This window comes from Syngnathus floridae, chromosome 5 (assembly GCF_059516105.1).
Source record: "Syngnathus floridae isolate MCC-2025c chromosome 5, RoL_Sflo_1.0, whole genome shotgun sequence".
Classification (NCBI taxonomy): domain Eukaryota; kingdom Metazoa; phylum Chordata; class Actinopteri; order Syngnathiformes; family Syngnathidae; genus Syngnathus; species Syngnathus floridae.
In genome coordinates, this window is record NC_142417.1 from 15865348 (window position 1) to 15884171 (window position 18824).

An 18824-nucleotide genomic window follows, 5' to 3' on the forward strand; every position below is an offset into this window, starting at 1 on the left:
AATATAATCTTCATCATCATAATTGGAATAATTAGAAGAATAATTTGTATAATATAAGATAATAACACAGCCCATGTGTTTTTGACTGTTTGAAAGGAAATTTTAAAATAAATGCAAACAAAGGGGAGGGGAGCTAACGAAGAATTAATCAATCATAGTGAGATTGCTGGGAGAAACTTTGCGTCATAAGGTCCCAACAGACCTGTTTTGTGCGCACATCCCGTCTTTTATTTCGTCGCAGGATTTGAGCTCCAGTTGACGGTGTGTGTGGCGGTCCACGCATTTTAACCTAGAAGAGACGAGACGTGGTGCTCCCAGGCTTCTCGCTCGTTCAAGTAACTCGGCGTATTCTTCGATGACGGCGGCCCAGCCAATGAACTCACCCGGTGCGTCATGACGCAACGAGGCCTCGTTGATAAGGAGCAGAAGTCTAAAGTGGATGTGAGAAAGAGCCTCGGCGATTTAGGGGGGGCAAGAAACAAGTAGACAGCTCCTCCTCTTGTACGCACGTGTTATGCGGCCTCTCTGGCAGGAGACATAACAGCAATGTAAACAGGCAACCGTGAAGAGAGGAAAAAACAACGCTTGTCTCAGAGGGGACTGCACAATGCAAAAAAATGTTTTAATTTATTTTATCTTTTAATGTCAACTACACATAGCTTGACATAACATCCGGACTGTTGAACCTAAAGAAGAGGGAGCTGCGCCCACGTTTTCAAATCATTTGGATTATTTTTGTTTTTGTTCTATTTTTTTTTTTTTTTTTTTTATTGGGAGATGCAAGGGGTCTCCGCTGCTTCCCTTCAAACTGCACAGAGTGAAGGGGAGGAATTTTAAGACTCGAATTCTGAAATCTCACTCCCTGGTTTAGTGGACAAGACATCGGAACCAAGAGCAACATAGCCCGGCCGTTTGGTACGTTTTATTTATGGCAGAAATGTTAGCAATATCAGTTAGTCACAGAAAAAATGTAGATCACTACGGAGACAAAATTCACAAACGTCACTGTTAATTGCGAATGAATAATCTGAATCAGAATGAATGATATCCGGAAAAGAGTTTCCATTGGCGGATCATAAGTAGTAAGGAGAACACGTGTCCAATTCTCCCTCATTTTTTCCTCCCTGATCTGGATTTTTAACTTGTCGCGTCAACAAGGAAAAGCCCGAAAAAATAAAGGACACAACCGCAAGTGGCTTTTTCTTCTGATGGACATCTTGGCTTTTAGATCCGAAGAGAATAGTTTTAGTATTCTCCCATCGGCGGCAACAATGCTTTTCCATGGCCTCCCCGGAGGCGACGTGCACGGCGTGGTGGAAGAAATGGACCGGAGAGGAAAGAGCGAGTCAGCGGCCATCAGCTCAGCTATCGATATGGGCGAGTCGGAGACGGTATGAGCAATTTCTTTCATTTTTGGGGTTGTTACAGCACACTGCATGGCGGCCTCTGAGATTTCAGTGAAGAAACTTCTATCTTCATCAAATAGTTGATGTTGCAGTGCTTTCGTTGATGCAAAGGCAGCAAACTTCCACCACGGACTTCGACATCGAAAACGATCTAAAAAAATATTTACTCGCATAAAGTCACAAATATGCATTACAACTATATAATAATAATAATAATAATAATAATAATAATAATAATAATAATAATAATAATAATAATAATAATAACAATAATAATAATATACATCGATAAAATGAATAAATCAACTATCAAAAAATGGAAAGCTGCATGTGTGAATTTTCCTATGAGAAACATTCATGAACAAAATAGAAACGAACACTAACGTAATTTGTATACGCGTATTTTTTGGGAAATTCTGAAATACATAACTTACATCGACAATAATATTTGTTGCATGATAGTCCCTCTATAAAACAACTTGATGTCACATAAAAATTGAACTATACATCCGATTTCCGAATGATATATAGATGTGAGCTGTGCTGTTTTGGGGACAAGTAATTTGTTCCATACAAATAGTAATAAATATTATAATAATTATCATCAGTATAATGATAACAACAATGAAGTAATTATTGACTGCAATCATGAATTATGATTCTGTTTTTTTAATGGATGTCTGGCAGGTTTAATTATTGTGATTTTATATGAGAGCGTTAAATTTTTGAATCTGTACTCTTTAAAAATCAAGACTTTTTAAAGAATTCATAATTGTGAAGAACTAGTGTTTGAATCGAAATTCGAACGACGTCTACTGTTTTTGGTCCATGCTTAACGAGATGTTGCAAACACACCAAGTGTCTGACGAGCTGACTGCGTCCTCGTGCGTGTTCTCCGCTGACAACAGGCCATGCCGTGCCTGACAACAGAGCGCGTGGCCCTGTGCGCAGGCTGCGGAAGGAAGATCGCGGACCGCTACTACCTGCTGGCTGTCGACAAGCAGTGGCATATGCGCTGCCTCAAGTGTTGCGAGTGCAAACTCAACCTGGAGTCGGAACTCACCTGCTTCAGCAAGGACGGCAGCATCTACTGTAAGGAGGACTATTACAGGTAGGAAGGCCCTGCAGCCATGCTGCACCCACAAGACCCCTCATGCTGTTCGTCTTGCCAAAAAAACAAACAAATTTAAATTATTTTGTCTTACAGAACAACCACAACATTTTAGTTGTTTGGTTGAAAAACGATCCAATTGGGCCGAATTGCCCCAGTAGTGGGTCGGTCCAATTTTTGTCTAAAATTAGGTGAAAGTACAGGCACGAGTGAAATATATATTTTTTAAAGTGTTTCTGCTGTTGTTTATATGAATGAACATTTTGGGAGCCATTATTGTGTGCCGTTTAGTCTGAAACACACTGCAGGGAAACAAATGGTAATACGCTTCAAAATACAAAATGAAAGAAAGTTGAAACTTGATCAATTACTGTGTTCTGGCTTACCTTGACTGCCCACCTTTACGCAGTCCAGTCGGTTAATATTTTCACATTGAGGTGAAAGAAAGAAAGAAAGAAAGAAAGAAAGAAAGAAAGAAAGAAAGAAAGAAAGAAAGAAAGAAAGAAAGTTTTATTCACTCGAATATTTTCTTATTGTTTTCAAAACCGCTCCTATATATATTTGCCTCAAGCTGTAGTAATTAAAAATTCGCGTGTTAAAGAAAAAACTTTCGCCTTTTGGCTGCATGACCGCGCCACAGTGGCGTGTCGTGTCAGAGCGGTAGCCCCCTGAGCTCGATTGTATGCGTTTCTAGCCGCTGATGGGGTTCTGTGTCGCCCGCAGAAGATTTTCGGTGCAGAGATGCGCTCGTTGTCATCTCGGCATCTCTGCCTCGGAGATGGTGATGCGCGCCCGGGATCTAGTCTACCACCTCAACTGCTTCACATGCACTACCTGCAGCAAGATGCTCACCACCGGGGACCACTTTGGCATGAAGGACAGTCTGGTGTACTGTCGGCTGCACTTCGAGACTCTCATCCAGGGAGACTATCAGACACATTTTAATCACGCGGATGTGGTGCCGCATAAGAGCCTGGGCCCGGCCAACACGCTCGGACTATCCTACTTCAACGGAGTGGGGACAGTGCAGAAAGGCCGGCCCAGGAAAAGGAAGAGCCCTGGACCCGGAGCAGAACTGGCAGCATATAACGCAGGTAAGAGGGACACGTGAAGAGCTTTGATAAGTAAAAAATAAAATTAAAATAAAGAGCAAAAAACGAATAGGGGACAGCAGGTTATTTAACTTGTAAGTAAAATAAAAAGTGAAATCTGAAAACTCAACAACATTTATTATAGTTTTATTTATTTACCTTTTTATTTCCAATGATATGAAAATGAAAGTCAAGGCAAAGTAAGTTATTACGCTTCGAGCTATTACGTGACCAGCTAATATCAATCGACTTTTTTATGAGTTGGAATGGGGGGCTGCAGTAGCCTATCTCTTAATGTTTGTCAAATTTATATCAGCTGCTCCTTCACAATGGCGTGTATGAGAGGTCGTGTCTTATTTTGTGGACAATATAGTTTCCATAAAGTTACGTTCAGCCCTTTACGGTGTGGTACTTGCCCTAGTTGTTCTCGAGCTCAGACATCTTCTGCCTTCAAACTAACGACGTTTTGATTTTGAAGTCGCATTATGGACGTCAGTAATAAACTGTCCAAAGAAAGCAAAGTAATATTTTCGCTACACGCACAATCGAGAACCATATTACAAAATAAATTAGTCGCGCAATGCATTATGAGTACACATTTCTGGAAACACGCACAATTTCACCATTATTTGGTATTTTAAAGACAGAACCAACTCCACACTAACAGAGTTAATGCTTAGCCTAACAACCTAACAAGACAGGAATATGTATGATTCAAAGTTAGCATTAGTTTATTGTCCTCTATGGGATTAGAAGGGGAACTTTTTGATGTTGCGCCAGCATTCACCTTTTCCACTTGTCTGGCTCCATAGACATCTGCAGACCCCCCCCCCCTCCCCCCCACCAACACACACACACTCTCTCACACACACACACATGCACACACATACACGCAAACACACGCGTACACACGGGAACGCACGCACACACACACGCGCGCGCACGCATACGCAGGCTTTTTGCACTGGGACGTGGCCAATGTTGTTCATTGTGCTTTCTCATTGTTATTCATCAGTTTCATAGAGCACTATTTGCTTGAGGGATTCCAAGTTAAAGCTCTGATGATGTAGAGGTACATCCGCCTGATTTGTGGGTGAACAGCGTGGGATCGATTGATGGCTGTTCATTGTTCGTCTCTGGATGTGCCCTGCGACTAGCTGGCGACCAGTTTAGGGTCTAGTTTGCCTTTCGCCCGATTTCGGCTGGGATAGACTCCAGCACCACCGGCAACCCTGACCAGGACAATCTGTGTTGATAATGGATGGCTGGATAAAGGTTATTATTGCCATGGTTTTGTCATATACCATTATATACATTATACACGCACACCAGTTTAATCAACTTTATACTTGAGAAGTGCGCGCGCGTGTGCGTGCGTTTGCGGCGTGTTCTTGGAAAAAAAATGTTTCTTGAAAAAAAACACAGTGCTGATGTTAAAAATACTTTGTTTTTATATCATTTTAAAAAAATCGATAATATGGATTAAATACCTACGTTGGTCGTGTAGATTATTTATGCCTGAAAACATTTCCTTGTCCATTTAAATAAAAAAAAAAGACTCTACAAACTATAGCAGAGATTAAAAGAACCTTCGATGAGAGTAAAGATGCAGCGCGCCCTCTTCTGCTTCGAACCAGAAACCACATCCAACTTTACCTGTATGGTAGAAAATACGAGGGTTCTCGTGGCGCGTGTGCATTAACTTCTGAACACACTCGATGAGACTCGCAGAAGCAAGCGACCATCAGACACACTCTCAGATTGCTGTCGGTTAAAAATACTGCAGCATATGTTTTTTGTAAAAGGCAGCATTTGTTCTGCGTGGTGTTTATGCACTAATTAAGAGAAGTGTTGTTTTGGCGCTTTTCACTCACTTGATATTCATCATTTGCAGCGTTAAGATATTGAACACGAACTGTTATGCACGCAGCAACACTTTGGCCAGTGCCAAGAAATTTGCTGACTGGGACAAATATGAGTGAGTGTGTAGTAAAGCTTGGCTAGCACTTCTTCCTGGTAAAGACAGAAAGAAGATGTAGAGCAACAAGGTTTAGAGGATAAGTAGCTGTAACTATCGTCACCGGCACTGCTTCAAGTGGGACCTGGTTGTTTTGGGTAATTAAAAATACTGTGATTCAAAAATTTCTAAATGACATATTTCCCATGCTCATCTCGTTTACATAAATACTGCACATACATTCTAGTATTTGGTTATTGGATTTATGTGCCAAGCTTGAGAGGATGTTGATGAATTAATGCCACAAAATAGAACACTTTTTGATGGGAGCAAGTGTGTTGTTACTACTGGCACATTAAAGCCATAAGATGCCGGGAGATGCTGGGAATGAATACAACAAATAGAAATAAAAATGACAACAATTAATGACCAGATCACTCTTCCCACTGTGTAATAATCTATTTTTCTTGTTCCCTGCTGGCCTGCAGCGTTGAGCTGCAATGAGAATGACAGCGAGTCTATGGACAGGGATTCCCAGTATAGCTCCAGTCAGAAGACCAAGCGCATGAGGACATCCTTCAAACACCACCAATTGAGAACCATGAAGTCCTACTTTGCCATCAACCATAACCCAGACGCCAAGGACCTCAAGCAGCTCGCCCAGAAGACAGGCCTCACTAAGCGGGTCTTACAGGTACACATTACAATAAATTAAGTTAGGTCCAAATGTGTTTCGGACAGGCTGTTTGTTTAATATCGCCTTTATACACTGCCGCATATTCAGATGTCTTAAACCAAGCAAACGGAGAATACTTTTCACTTACTGAAGCCAAAAGTAAGTGTTGCATGACAAAAACCAAATACATTACGCAATAAGGTGTCTGCTGTAAAACATCTTCAACGTGATCTCCATAGCTTCCAGTCTTTGGGCTGCCAATAATTTTCAGCCAAATACTACAGATAATGGTTAAATTTACACTTAGCTTTATTGCACAAATGGTAAATTTCACATTTTTTGTGAAAGCTCTTAAATTAAAAGTGTTAGTCTTGGCTTTCATTATGTCTCAATCTTTCTGTTTTTGTTGGTGTTTAAAAGCAAAGTCAGAGAAACACATTATGTAACAAATTATAAACACTGATGGGCCAAATTGGAGAACAACAATCTAAATAAACTCTTAATATTTTGTCCTGAAAAGAAGCACAACTGGCTCAACATCTCTTTTGCATTGCATTTACTAATCATGTGGTGAAAACCGCACTCTGAGCAAATAATGATGCAAAAAAATATTTAGTTTGTTCTATTTAAATTGTAGCACAACGTTGAAGCATAAATGACAATTTTCTGAAAGGGGAAGCATGAAATATATCAAGGGAATAAGTGATATCATGAGGAATGAGGGATGAAAACCAAAACCTGTTTAATGTCACAGAAGAGGGATTACAACAGAATTCCACAGGCAAGCCGTAAAATTATCACGGGGACGAGACAATTTGACAATTCATTCTACTGTTTTAATTAACGGTTGCAGAAAACAAAGCAGTCGTTTTGCTTTGATGCTTTCAAGTTTTCACGCCTGCTATTCCAGCTGATGTGCTTCTCCCCCTGCTCGTTTCCCATGACTGCATGCATGATTCCATCACTTGCTCTCAGTGGCAAAGAGGCTGTTGCCAAGTCTGCTGCTGAATAACCGGAAAATGATGAATTTGATACGAAAGGAAAATGGTCAATTCAAATTTAATCGTTTCATTTCGTTTGAAAGATTATAGTGTATGTAATTTTTAAGTTTTATATTAACTGGCAACTTGCCAACTGTGAATAAATGGGTGTGAATGTTGCGGACCAAGTATTTACACAAATTATTGCAAGCGTCTTTGATGTGACTTACATTATTGCAACAATACCTCAACATTCAAATGCAACTTCTGAAGGATGTGCAATTTGCATTTGAATTTATTAACATCTTTCCTGTCTTATTTGTCCTGCATTATACACCTTACATCCCTATTTTATTTACCTTGATGTCTGAAAAAAATAGGCTTTGTTGAGACAATTATTTATCTTCTTATGATGTGAAGTGGATACCGTTTATAGCTGCGATTGACTGGCGATCAGTCAAGGGTGTAACATGACTTGTCCCAAATTCAACTGGGATAGGCACAACCTGACCCAAAGGAGGGCAAACAGCGTAAAACATAATGATAATGGAAGGATAAATGTACTTTTGTTTACTTGGTCTGTGAATTTAAGTTAACACACACAGGGTTGAACATGCTTTACATCTATAATGGCAGGATTTGTCGATGAAGATGAAGACACGATAGATTTTTCAACTAGAATCATCAGTGAAATTATTTCACCAATAATTTCAATTTAATCGAATTCCGCTCTTTGTTATAAAAAATAAAGGAGGGTGGGTAATAGTTGTAGAGCTTTTAAACTGTGTACAGTAGCAGTCTGTGGCTCTTTGAGAATGAGACTGACGGCCCTTTTCACAAATGATTATTGCTGTGTCTTTATCCAATCCAGCGCAATTGAAGAGTTTCAATTTAGTGTATCAAAACTTTTAACCAGTCGAGTTGCTGTGGAGGAATTACAAAGTGCTGCATAATATAGCAACGCTGCAGGTTACAGAATGGCATTTTTTTAATTTCATTTCAGGTTTATTTGTGTAGGGACATATTTTGCAACATAGACAACTAAAAGACAAGCATCGACGTACAGCCTCACAGCGTTTATAGCTAATTCTAATATTCAATGTCCGTCCCCTTCAACTTAATATAGTGTAATTGCGTGATGTCATCTATCACTACTGCGTTTTACTCTTGGGTAAAGTAAGCCACCTTGTATTCTAGGGCAACATTCTCGTTTTCGTCACGACTAAAACGAAAAGTGGGTGAAATGTGAAAAGTTTTTCTCCTGCAGTTACATTGCCCGATGGTGTCAGGTGTGCAATCACATGCCATTGGTCAATTGTGACTGTGACGAAGCACACGTTCATGTTTGTGTTGCAAACGAGGCCTAGCGTATATTGAGAGTATATATTGAGACTTGAACAATGTTGAGCTGCTGAAAAGTTTCATACTTGCTAAATGTGTGCATGTTTATTTTGTCATGAAAATGTTTCCAAGATTTTGCGGATATGGGTGCTATGTGCATTGACTGGTTGAATGGGTTTGCGTTTTGAAAATGAACACCCTTTCACACTTGAATAGACAGTCTGGCGCTTTATTTCTTAGCCTCCGCTGTATAGGGTTTTCATTCATCTTTGTCTTGCATCGGGAGGCACACACAATTACAAAGCACACTGAGAAAGACACTCATTTCTTAATTTGAAAACCCGTAATTCATTTTTGTACAGTTGTAAGTGAAAATCAGATAGGGATTATTTTTTGTTGTTGTTTGAAAGAAAAGAGCATGAATAGAAGTGTAATTCAGCATTTTCATTTGCTACTTGCAGCTATCAAGGTTAATTATTGATTTGTTTTTGTCACATTTGCTTGCACATCCACAACTACTTAAATGTGATTTTATTGTTTTGGAAAAAGCAGCACATTGTGCACATGTTCATGCTTTACAGCTGTAACAACTGCTCTGATGATATTGAAAATATTTGTAGGTGCAGTCAGATACAATTTGTGATCCTAATTTGTAGGTGCAGTCAGATACAATTTGTGATCCTATTCGTGTGTATTTATGTATGATGCTGTAAAAATATAAACATGTTGTGAACCTGTGTGAATGTGATTACTAAATACATTGGACGATACTGCAAATGATTTTATTTAACTTTGCAGGTCTGGTTCCAGAACGCTCGAGCCAAATTCAGGAGGAACCTTCTGCGACAAGAAAGCACTGGTGCAGACAAGACCTCCGACGGCTCCACACTGCCGGGAGGCACGCCGTCAGGACCGGCCTCTGAAATCTCAAATGCTTCCATGAGCCCCTCCAGCACCCCCACCACCCTGACAGACTTGACCAACCCCACTATGCCCACAGTAACCTCTGTGCTTACCTCAGTCGCAGGCAGCATGGACGTTCATGAGTGTAGGAGCCCGTCACAGACCACACTGACTAGCCTTTTCTGATGAACGGAGCCTGATTGCAACCATCCCTTCCTCTGCTACACCCTGCTGAGTTGAAAACAAAGTTGACTCCTTTGAACATTAAGATTAGAAAAGTGAAAGTAACAGAAACAAAAAAATAGAAAAAAAGGAAAGGGTCAACATTTTCTCTGAGCCCATTTACAGACTTTGCAGACTGAGGCGGCCAAGCCTCACAGATGGAACTGTTGTTGTTATTTAGATATTGTCTTGTTGAGAACTGAGAAGACTTGATTTGCATTTTTCAATGTTTACAGAAAGTGACTAAGAAGAGAAAAAAACAGCTCAATTTTTGGAATTTTTCCAAAACAGTATTTATGTTGTTGTACAAGAGTCATTGTTAGATGAATTGTAATTTTTTTTTCTTTGTGAAAATCTGAGATTAAACACCGGTTAAAATACCCTCGCAGTGCAACGTGCCTGTATTCTATTTTGTGTAAGTGATGTGCAAGATCAGACATGAATGGTTTGTCTCAGGAGAGAAAATGACCTTCATGGCGTATGTGTATGGGTGACTGTGTTTATTGCTAGTGATTACGCGTGTTTTTGTTTCGGCACTGCTTTACAGGAAGCCACATCCTGCGATGCTTTAACTTAAATTGTTTATGCTTGAGTAGAGATGTGAAAATACAATTAAAGTATTTTTCCTACCCTGCTGCAATTAGATCTTTAACCAAATCCCAAAGTTGCCCTCACATGAGGACATATGAAACTCAACAACATCATGGCAATGAAACCCTCACTATAATATCACTGTCAGAAATTTGAAGAGCTTTTGATGTGAATGTAAACTTAATTTAAATTTTAAGGTGAATTTCACCAATGTCAGACCGAGAACGTGCAGAAATTAATGAAATTATTAAAACTGCTCAATGGAATTAGTTAGTTCTTGAATGAAAATGATGAGTTGAAATAATTTTGATACATGGGATCTCTGAAGTATTTTTTTTATGTATTCCTGGGCAGCAAAAGTGTTTTGGCTAGTTAATTACTGAGCTCACAATTGTCACAAATACTCCAACGTCTTGATTTAAAACTATCCAAATCCAAACAAAACTGACAACATCACTTAGAAAATCTGTCTTCACATCTCCATAGTGAGATCAAATGTACCCATCTGAACAATTTGGGAGGCAAATTATTCTGTGTATTTAACACATGACTAAATAAAACACAAAGATTGAGAGATTGTACACCATATGTGTCAAACTCAAGGCCCGGAGGCCAGATGCGGCCCGCCACATCATTTGATGTGGCCCTCAAAGACAAATTGTGCATCAAATTCGTGTGTCATTACTAATATAATTGCAAATTGTCTTTGCTTTTAATAATATCTTTTTTTTAATATTTGACCAGTTTTTACTCGTCTGATTTGAAAACGAGTTATTTGTCAGTTTGTTTTGTAGCTTTTACTGTATATAATATGAGGTGCTCATACATTTATTTGGGTTGACAGTCATAATGGCCCTTCGAAAGAAGCTATGACACCAATGCGGCCCGAGAAAAAAAATGAGTTTGACACCCCTGTTGTACACCATTTTGAAATATGTAGAGCCAAGTAAACTTACAGACTAAAAGGTTTACAGTAAACTATGTCTGTGCAATTTACAGTAAACTGCAACTTGCCAGTAAAAGCACTCCTTTTCTGAACTGATTCTAAGTACCTCCCAGTTTCTTGTGCCACACTGAATCATACAAAAAAATATTTAGGTGCAACAAAGGGATTAGGAAATCACATTAATGCAATAACATCACATTCATGAATCACATATTAGATATGAATGATCTTGTGGACAAAAAACAAAACAAAACAACGGCAAGCTACTTTTCATTTAAAGATAATTGCTTCTTAAAATAGAAAAAAAAAGTGTTTATTGGGGCATTTGTGCCAAAGCTGAGTCGCTAAAGTGGTTGACAGCCCACCATAAAAGGAAATCATTAAAGAAAAGGGGGTGTTGTTCGTAGCCAGTCTCTCACTGGAAATGAAAAGTGTCTCAGGGCACCAACAACAGAGATTTTAGGTATTATAATTGGTGGAACATTCCCCATTAAAAATATTGCTTTTAAACTGGTTCAGCTAAATGGTTTAACAAAGAACTTGAGTGTAGTGGAGGGATGTAATATTTTTTTCACAGTTAAACATCCAGCTATCCATTTGCTATACAGCTTGTCCTCATTAGGGCTCTGGGAAACTCGGCCTATCCCAGCTTGCAACATGCTTGAGCCGTGGTAAACCCATGACTGATCACCAGTCAATCGTAGAGTACATACTGTATAGAGAAATAAGTATCATGCATGCCAGTGGTAAGTTTTGAGTGCCGAATAAAGTTAAGAAAAATGTTTTGGAGATGCAGGAGAAAAATAATTTCATGCATAAACCTAAACAAGCACAACAAGCAAGCAATATGCCATTTTCAGAGCATTCCAATATTTGAATTTGTATTTCCTGACTGTGACTGTGTCCACCATGTCAGGGATATAAAAGATAAATTGAAAAAATACTTTCTCCGCCTTCAAAATGTAAAATAAGTGTGTATAACAATATGTATGAATCTATTCATCCATTTTCAACAACGCTTATCCTGTACAGGGTGACAGGTTGCTATCCCAGCTGACTTTGGGGAAAAGCTGGCCTACACCCTGAGCTGGTTGCAGGGCACAAACAATCATCCACACCGACATCCACAACATCACTGAGAGGGAGTCAATACCACGCTGCCCACGCACGTCAGGCGAGAGTAGCCCTACGCCCATCAACAACTTGCTATAAGAATCTAAATGATCCTATAAGCCTCCAAACATTTTCTAATTATCCTGTTGTAAAGCATTTCGGGTCCCAGTTGGCTGTTGTAAAGGGCTATATAAATAAAATCTGATGAAGTGGTTGATAACTGGAGCCATCAATAGTATGATACTCTCCGACAGCATAAAATCCATCCATCCATCCATCCATCCATCCATCCATCCATCCATCCATCCATCCATCCATCCATCCATCCATCCATCCATCCATCCATCCATCCATCCATCCATCCATCCACCCATCCATCCATCCATCCATCCATCCATCCATCCATCCATCCATCCATCCATCCATCCATCCATCCATCCATCCATCCATCCATCCATTTTCTGAACCGCTTAGTCCCCACGGGGGTCGCGGGTGTGCTGGAGCCTATCCCAGCCGTTATTGGGCAGTAGGACACCCTGAACCAGTTGCCAGCCAATCGCAGGGCACACAGAGACAAAAAAAAACATTCGCATTCGCACTCACACCTAGGGACAATTTGGAGTGCTCATTTAGCCTACCAAGCATGTTTTTGGGATGTGGGAAGAAACCGGAGTGCCCGGAGAAAACCCACGCGGGCCCGGGGAGAACATGCAAACTCCATACAGGGAGGGCCGGAGGTGGAATTGAACCCGCACCCTCCTAACTGTGAGGCGGACCTGCTACCCAGCAAAATCCATCATATCCAACAAACCAGATACCTAGACAACTTGGCCAAGATTGACTGAAAAGACAAGGGAAACCATGACACATACAAAACATAATTGTAGCTATAAAATCCACTACTAGGCTGCCTACTTATGTTCAGATGGGATCAGGATTAGATCCTTTACAATAAAGTAAAATGCACATTGTAATGACAAGGAACTGTGAAGTGAGTGACTCAAGAGACTTTAAAAGATTTAATTTTACCTATAGGTAAAAATCATTTATTATTTCCATGTGTCTAACTTGATTAGTTATCCTGTTTCATTGGAAAAAAGACAGCCAACAGGAGAATGTTATCTGACTGAAATGTCATATTATCTGTCATTATGTGACATGATAGAAAACTTCAATGACTGTTTATGTGCCCCTACAGACAGCTTGGCTTCATTTCCCACTATGTAACACTGTCAATGAGTGTGAATGGCTGTCTGTCTCTGTATTTGCTCTGTGATTGAGTGGCAACCAGTCCAGGATGGCATCTGCCCTTCGTATGAAGTCAGCTGGCAATCTGGCACTGAGACTCAGCTATTCAAGACATAACTACAAAGGATAGGATGGAATGTTTTCAGCCACTATTATCCCAACATGACATATTTTGTTCTCCATCATGTCCCTTCTTTGCTATTATTTGATCATACAGCACTAATCAATCAATAATAATGAAAAGAAAAGGAACTGCAAAAAATATTAAAATAAAGTGTTCAACTATAATCACAAAATCTTACTCATGCATTGAACTGTTCATTATTCTTCGAAAAATCAGGATTTTTTTTCATTTCTTCTGTCAGAAGCTGAGTTGGCTTTCTGTAGACGTTATTCAACATTGAAATGACTTTTAAACTGAAAAAGAAAAAAAATCTAGTGGATGGGTGCAGGTCAGCTTCTATGAGTCACATTAAATGAGGTTTAAAAACCGTTCTCGGAACTGAAGGGCTCATTTTTTTATGTGTACATAGACTAAAGGCTTACTCATTCTCAGGCTTACTCATAAAATGTTGTGGGATAAAAGTGACTAAATGAAGTAACTGTTCCTTAAAACAACAGCTCCATTTCAATAATCCGTAATTTATTTCAAGAATTGCATCAGATATTAATAACACAGAATGCTCTTTTCATAATTGCATGCACTTGAGTCTCGACATGATGGGAGGCTTGAGTACATTTGCCTTGTGAAGTGGGCACCTGGAAACCAGCCCCAATTCACCATAGCTAAAATACACAGTGGGATTATTCTAAAAAAATAAATTACAATATATTACAAAGGGTTTAAAGGGCTAGAGACACCGGTATATGTATAAATCGGTTTTAGTTAGCTTATGGGCTTATAAATATAAATTGACGCTCGAAACAACAAAAAGGAAGCTGTTGCTCTGAAAAATATAATTTAAATTTGCCGCACAGACGAGTTTGACTGCACCGAGCCGCCAGCCGGAAGTGACGTCTCATGACGTCTCAAGTTGTACGCGTTTAGCTTCAGTGAATGTAAACAAAAAGAGAAGAGGGGCCAGCGCGGAGACGTCGGGCCAGGTTTGCGGCCAACCCAGCTCGCCTAGCCGTGCCTTCCATTATCCTGGCGTACGTTCGTTCGCGGGACAACAAGATGGGTTGAGTTCGCCTGATAGGATCCACGAACCGGACAGTGCGTGCCTGCTGTGTGCTCGTGTTCACAGTGGCCTGGTTGACTGTCATCTTTCCGGACTCTGCTTGCATCGGGAGCGGCTAGCGTGCTATCACTCTTATTGTTCATCTTCTTGTTTTAATTTTCCTGTGTTGTTTACTTGTATGTGCGTTGTGAACTCTGTCTTGTCACCCTGGGATAGTGAGAAACGTAATTTCGATCTCTGTGTGTGTCTTAACATGCGGAGGAATTGACAATAAAGGAGACTTTGAGACTTTGACTTTGAAAAGTATGTCGAAGCGTGACGGGAGCGGCACAATTCAGAAAACGTGCTCAGCTCGTCGAAAAAATGCGATTTAAGAAATAAAATTAAAAATGCACCTAAAACCTAAACCAAACGCTGCAGATGTTCATTTCTCCATGCGCAGTGGTCAACTCGGCACTCTACTCTTTTTACTATGCCAACCTAACCACAGTGACGGGAGAGGCACAATTCAGAAAACGTGCTCAGCTCGTCGAGAAAATGCGATTTAAGCAATAAAATTAAAAATGCTTATAAAACCTAAACCAAACGTTGCAGGTGGTCATGTCTTCATGTGCCGAGATCAACTCGGCACTCTAAAGCCCCCAAGAGCACTTTTTACTATGCCAACCTAACCAGAGTGACGGGAGGGGCACAATTCAGAAAATGTGCTCAGCTCAGCCCAAGTGAACTGCTAGATTCATCATATTCTGCGTCAAAAGAGGTTTCAGAATTGGATAAAATGATGCTAATATTGCCGCTAGAAACGGAGCTGTCGCTATCATCTGCCATGTTGTTTGGGTTTGTTGACATCCAGATGTACAACTTGTGACGTCACAGTAATGGAGCCGCCAGTTTGGCTTCGTGCGGGACCCGATCGATAAACTGGCATTTCATTTCAGCTTTATTCTTAGTAATCGGTGTCCATTTTTAATTTCCAATGCGGCAAATGTGCTCACTTTATACATTCTATCAAATTCCGTTCTAATTGAAAAAAAAAAAAAAAAGGATGTCCCTAGCCCTTTAATGCCCGTTGTTCACATATTTCTGAATGAAATACAGCTGAACCTTCATTTTACACGCTTTGATTCTACACGACTTTCTATGGTTTGGTCATGGACCGAATTTTTTTCCCAATTTAAATGAACGATATTGTAGAAATTGCAGAGCGAAAAGACAAGAGGCAGTTTCTACTTTTGACTACGCAACGGCGTGTCGTTCTTTTTCGCTTTCCGTGTTTCTCACGCCCGTCACGCCTTGTCTATCTCTCTTAAAGGGACTGCTGCAAGTTTTACATTAATCAGCACAAACAAACCCACTGACAGTAAGCAGAGGCAGGGTAACGACACAACAAACAGTGAATTATATAATATTCATTTTCACCGAGAATAATGACATTATTCCCCAAATGCAAACACTGTATCTATATATTAAAGTCCGTATTTCCTTACCGCAATTTACCAATACGCTCAGATTTTTTTCTTCCTCTTCCAAGACGTTCGCAAAATCGAGGCTAGAAATATTTAGAGTTGCCACAAATGATAATTTTGCTAGTTGTCGTAGTCGTAATTAGTAGACTAATGTTAGGTTACGGATTCTAGTTATTGATCTGACTCCAAATTGCGATCAACACTTAACACATAAATTGCTATGTCCTAATCCACACACTGGCGCACCTAACAATTTTGCGAGTTCGTTCTGTCAAAGAGAAGACCAGTAGATCAATTAGACCAAATTTACCAATTATTTATTCCTGACAAAGCGCACTAATACAGGCCTGGGTCCCGGGTCCCTCACACTAAAACTCGTGCGTTTTTGTGACCACCAAAAGACGACACATTCTTCCGGGTTGCCCAGTTTTAAAGAAACACAATATGAATATTAAAGCATGCAAAATATTGTGAGATGATTGGTGGATGGCCATCTCCTCCCCGTCCAGGTGTCGCTGAGGTCAGGCGGTTGGGTTTTCCCCTCGATGCCCAGTCCCATAGATGTGCTGTTGTTCTCGTTTCTCACCGACCTTGAGATTATCTCGTCCGGTACTCCCTGTCTGGGCCTATGCACAACACTTCCAAGAAAACAAGTTCATGCAGTTTGCCTGCACATTCCTCGGCCCCCACCAATCCACACGAGCACTTCAATACTAGATATTAATATGATTATAAGTTTAACACAACCTTAAAAAATATGTTTGCAAACTCCCAAAAACACATTTTCCTTTACTAATCAGATCATATTTAAATTGGAGCATAATGCACTGGCAAGCAGCTGCTCTTATACGAGCATTGGTAACTTACAGTGTGAATTCTTTCAGGTATATGCAAATGAATGAAAAGACAATAAGATCATAGTAACTTGGATCTAACTTTGTACCTAATTAGGTCAAAATGATGACGCAACAGGGTGGCTCGGTGGTGCACTGGTTAGCACGTCTGCCTCACAGCTAGGAGGGTGCCGGTTCGATTCCACCTCCGACCCTTCCTGTGTGGAGTTTGCATGTTCTACCCGTGCCCGCGTGGGTTTTCTCCGGGCACTCCAGTTTCCTCCCACATCACAAAAACATGCATGGCAGGCTGATTGAGCATTCCAAATTGCCCGTAGGAGAGAATACGAGGGTGGGTGGTTGTTCCTGTCTGTGTGCCCTGCAATTGACTGGCAACCGATTCAGGGTGTCCCCTGCCTACTGCCCGATGACTGCTGGGATAGGCTCCAGCACGCCCGCGACCCCCGTGGGGACAAGCGGTATAGAAAATGGATGGATGGATGATGATGCAACTGAAGCATGTACTGTGGCTGTAAACATTTAACATTTTAAAATAAAACCAACAATTGTACACTATGCTCAGTTGCACTAATACTATGAAATCATATGAGTAAATATAGAGAAATAAAGTAAAGTACTAACAAGTACAGAAATAAAGTAAAGTACTAACAAGTACTCAAATAAAGATTTGTATTGGTTTTTAATTTTTCTAGTTATTTAAACTTATACAAAATGTTTTGTTTTGCTTCTCTAGCATGCATAATCGGGTACACACATTTAAATTGTGGTATGCACTGTAAATTAGTACCATAAAATACATCCATCCATTATCTGAACCGCTTATCCTAATGAGGGTCGTGAACATGCTGAAGCCTGGGATAGGGTGACTTTGGGCAGTAGGCGGGGGACACCCTGAACTGGTCATCAGCCAATACCAGGGCCCACATAGACAAAAAACATTTACACACACACTCACACATATGGAGGATTTGGAGTGGTCAATCAGTTACCATGCATGTTTTTGGAATGTGGAAGGAAACAGGAGTACCTTAAGGAAACCCATGCAGGCACGGGGAGAACACAGGAAGGCCAGGGCCGGAATTGAATCCCACACCTCCGAATTGTGAGGTGGACGTGCTAACCAGAGCCCCACCATGACGCCCTTTACAATACAATACGATACACTACTATATTATACCATCTATATACAATACGATACATTACAATATGATACATGATGTGACATGACACTACACTACGCCACAAAACAATAGATTACAATAAAAAGCAATACAATACAGTTAACATTTAAGGAACGGTCTTTTCAGAGGGAATGACCAGCAACAGTAAAAGTTTGGTCCCTACAGAGGCTCCACTCTGATTTGCAGACCTGAAGCACCAGGCAGTTGTGTAGGCGCTCACGGAGGTAAGATGGGGTGAGGCCGTATATTAATGATTTGCTAACAAATAGAAGTATCTTAAGATGAACGCTAAAACGTACTGGGAGCCAGTGAAGGCAGGTCAGAATTGGGCTCCCTTTTATGAGCTCCAATTAGGAGGCGAACAGCACCATTGGAGAGACTTGAAGGAGGACTGGCTGACTCCGGAGGGAAACGAGGTATGTTTTTTAACCATTTGTCTTTGTTTCTCCAAAGAGTTAGGGGAACGGGTGAGACAAAGGTTTAAGAGGGAGATATAGGATTGGGCATTAGTCAGCTGAATAAAATGCAAAATATTATATAATATTATATAATATAAT

General features: G+C 40.3%; 1 protein-coding gene and 1 long non-coding RNA gene across 4 annotated transcripts in view; one reads left to right on the forward strand and one right to left on the reverse strand.

Annotated features, from left to right (window-relative positions):
• The window catches only part of LOC148398400 (uncharacterized), a 175964-nt gene that overhangs the window by 35470 nt on the left and 121670 nt on the right, over positions 1-18824 (reverse strand). The window lies entirely within an intron of this gene.
• On the forward strand, positions 187-10327 carry lhx2b (LIM homeobox 2b). 3 transcript variants are annotated; one of them, XM_088377045.1, is made up of 6 exons: positions 358-915; positions 1229-1391; positions 2315-2517; positions 3241-3611; positions 6054-6259; positions 9361-10327. In XM_088377045.1, the coding sequence occupies exons 2-6, from the start codon at positions 1272-1274 to the stop codon at positions 9649-9651; spliced, it is 1191 nt and encodes a 396-aa protein (XP_088233171.1). In that variant the 5' UTR covers positions 358-915; positions 1229-1271; the 3' UTR covers positions 9652-10327. The 3 variants fall into 3 exon arrangements, with proteins under 3 accessions (XP_088233170.1, XP_088233171.1, XP_088233169.1); XM_088377044.1 differs by having other exon boundaries at positions 187-1391; positions 3244-3611; XM_088377043.1 differs by having other exon boundaries at positions 359-1391.

Bases quoted from the DNA above. Each gene is read 5' to 3' on its own strand.
- lhx2b (XM_088377043.1), top strand. From the start codon at position 1,209: ATGGACATCTTGGCTTTTAGATCCGAAGAGAATAGTTTTAGTATTCTC. The intron at 1,392-2,314 runs GTATGAGCAATT...CGCTGACAACAG, and splicing joins ATATGGGCGAGTCGGAGACG to GCCATGCCGTGCCTGACAAC. The intron at 2,518-3,240 runs GTAGGAAGGCCC...TGTCGCCCGCAG, and splicing joins TGTAAGGAGGACTATTACAG to AAGATTTTCGGTGCAGAGAT.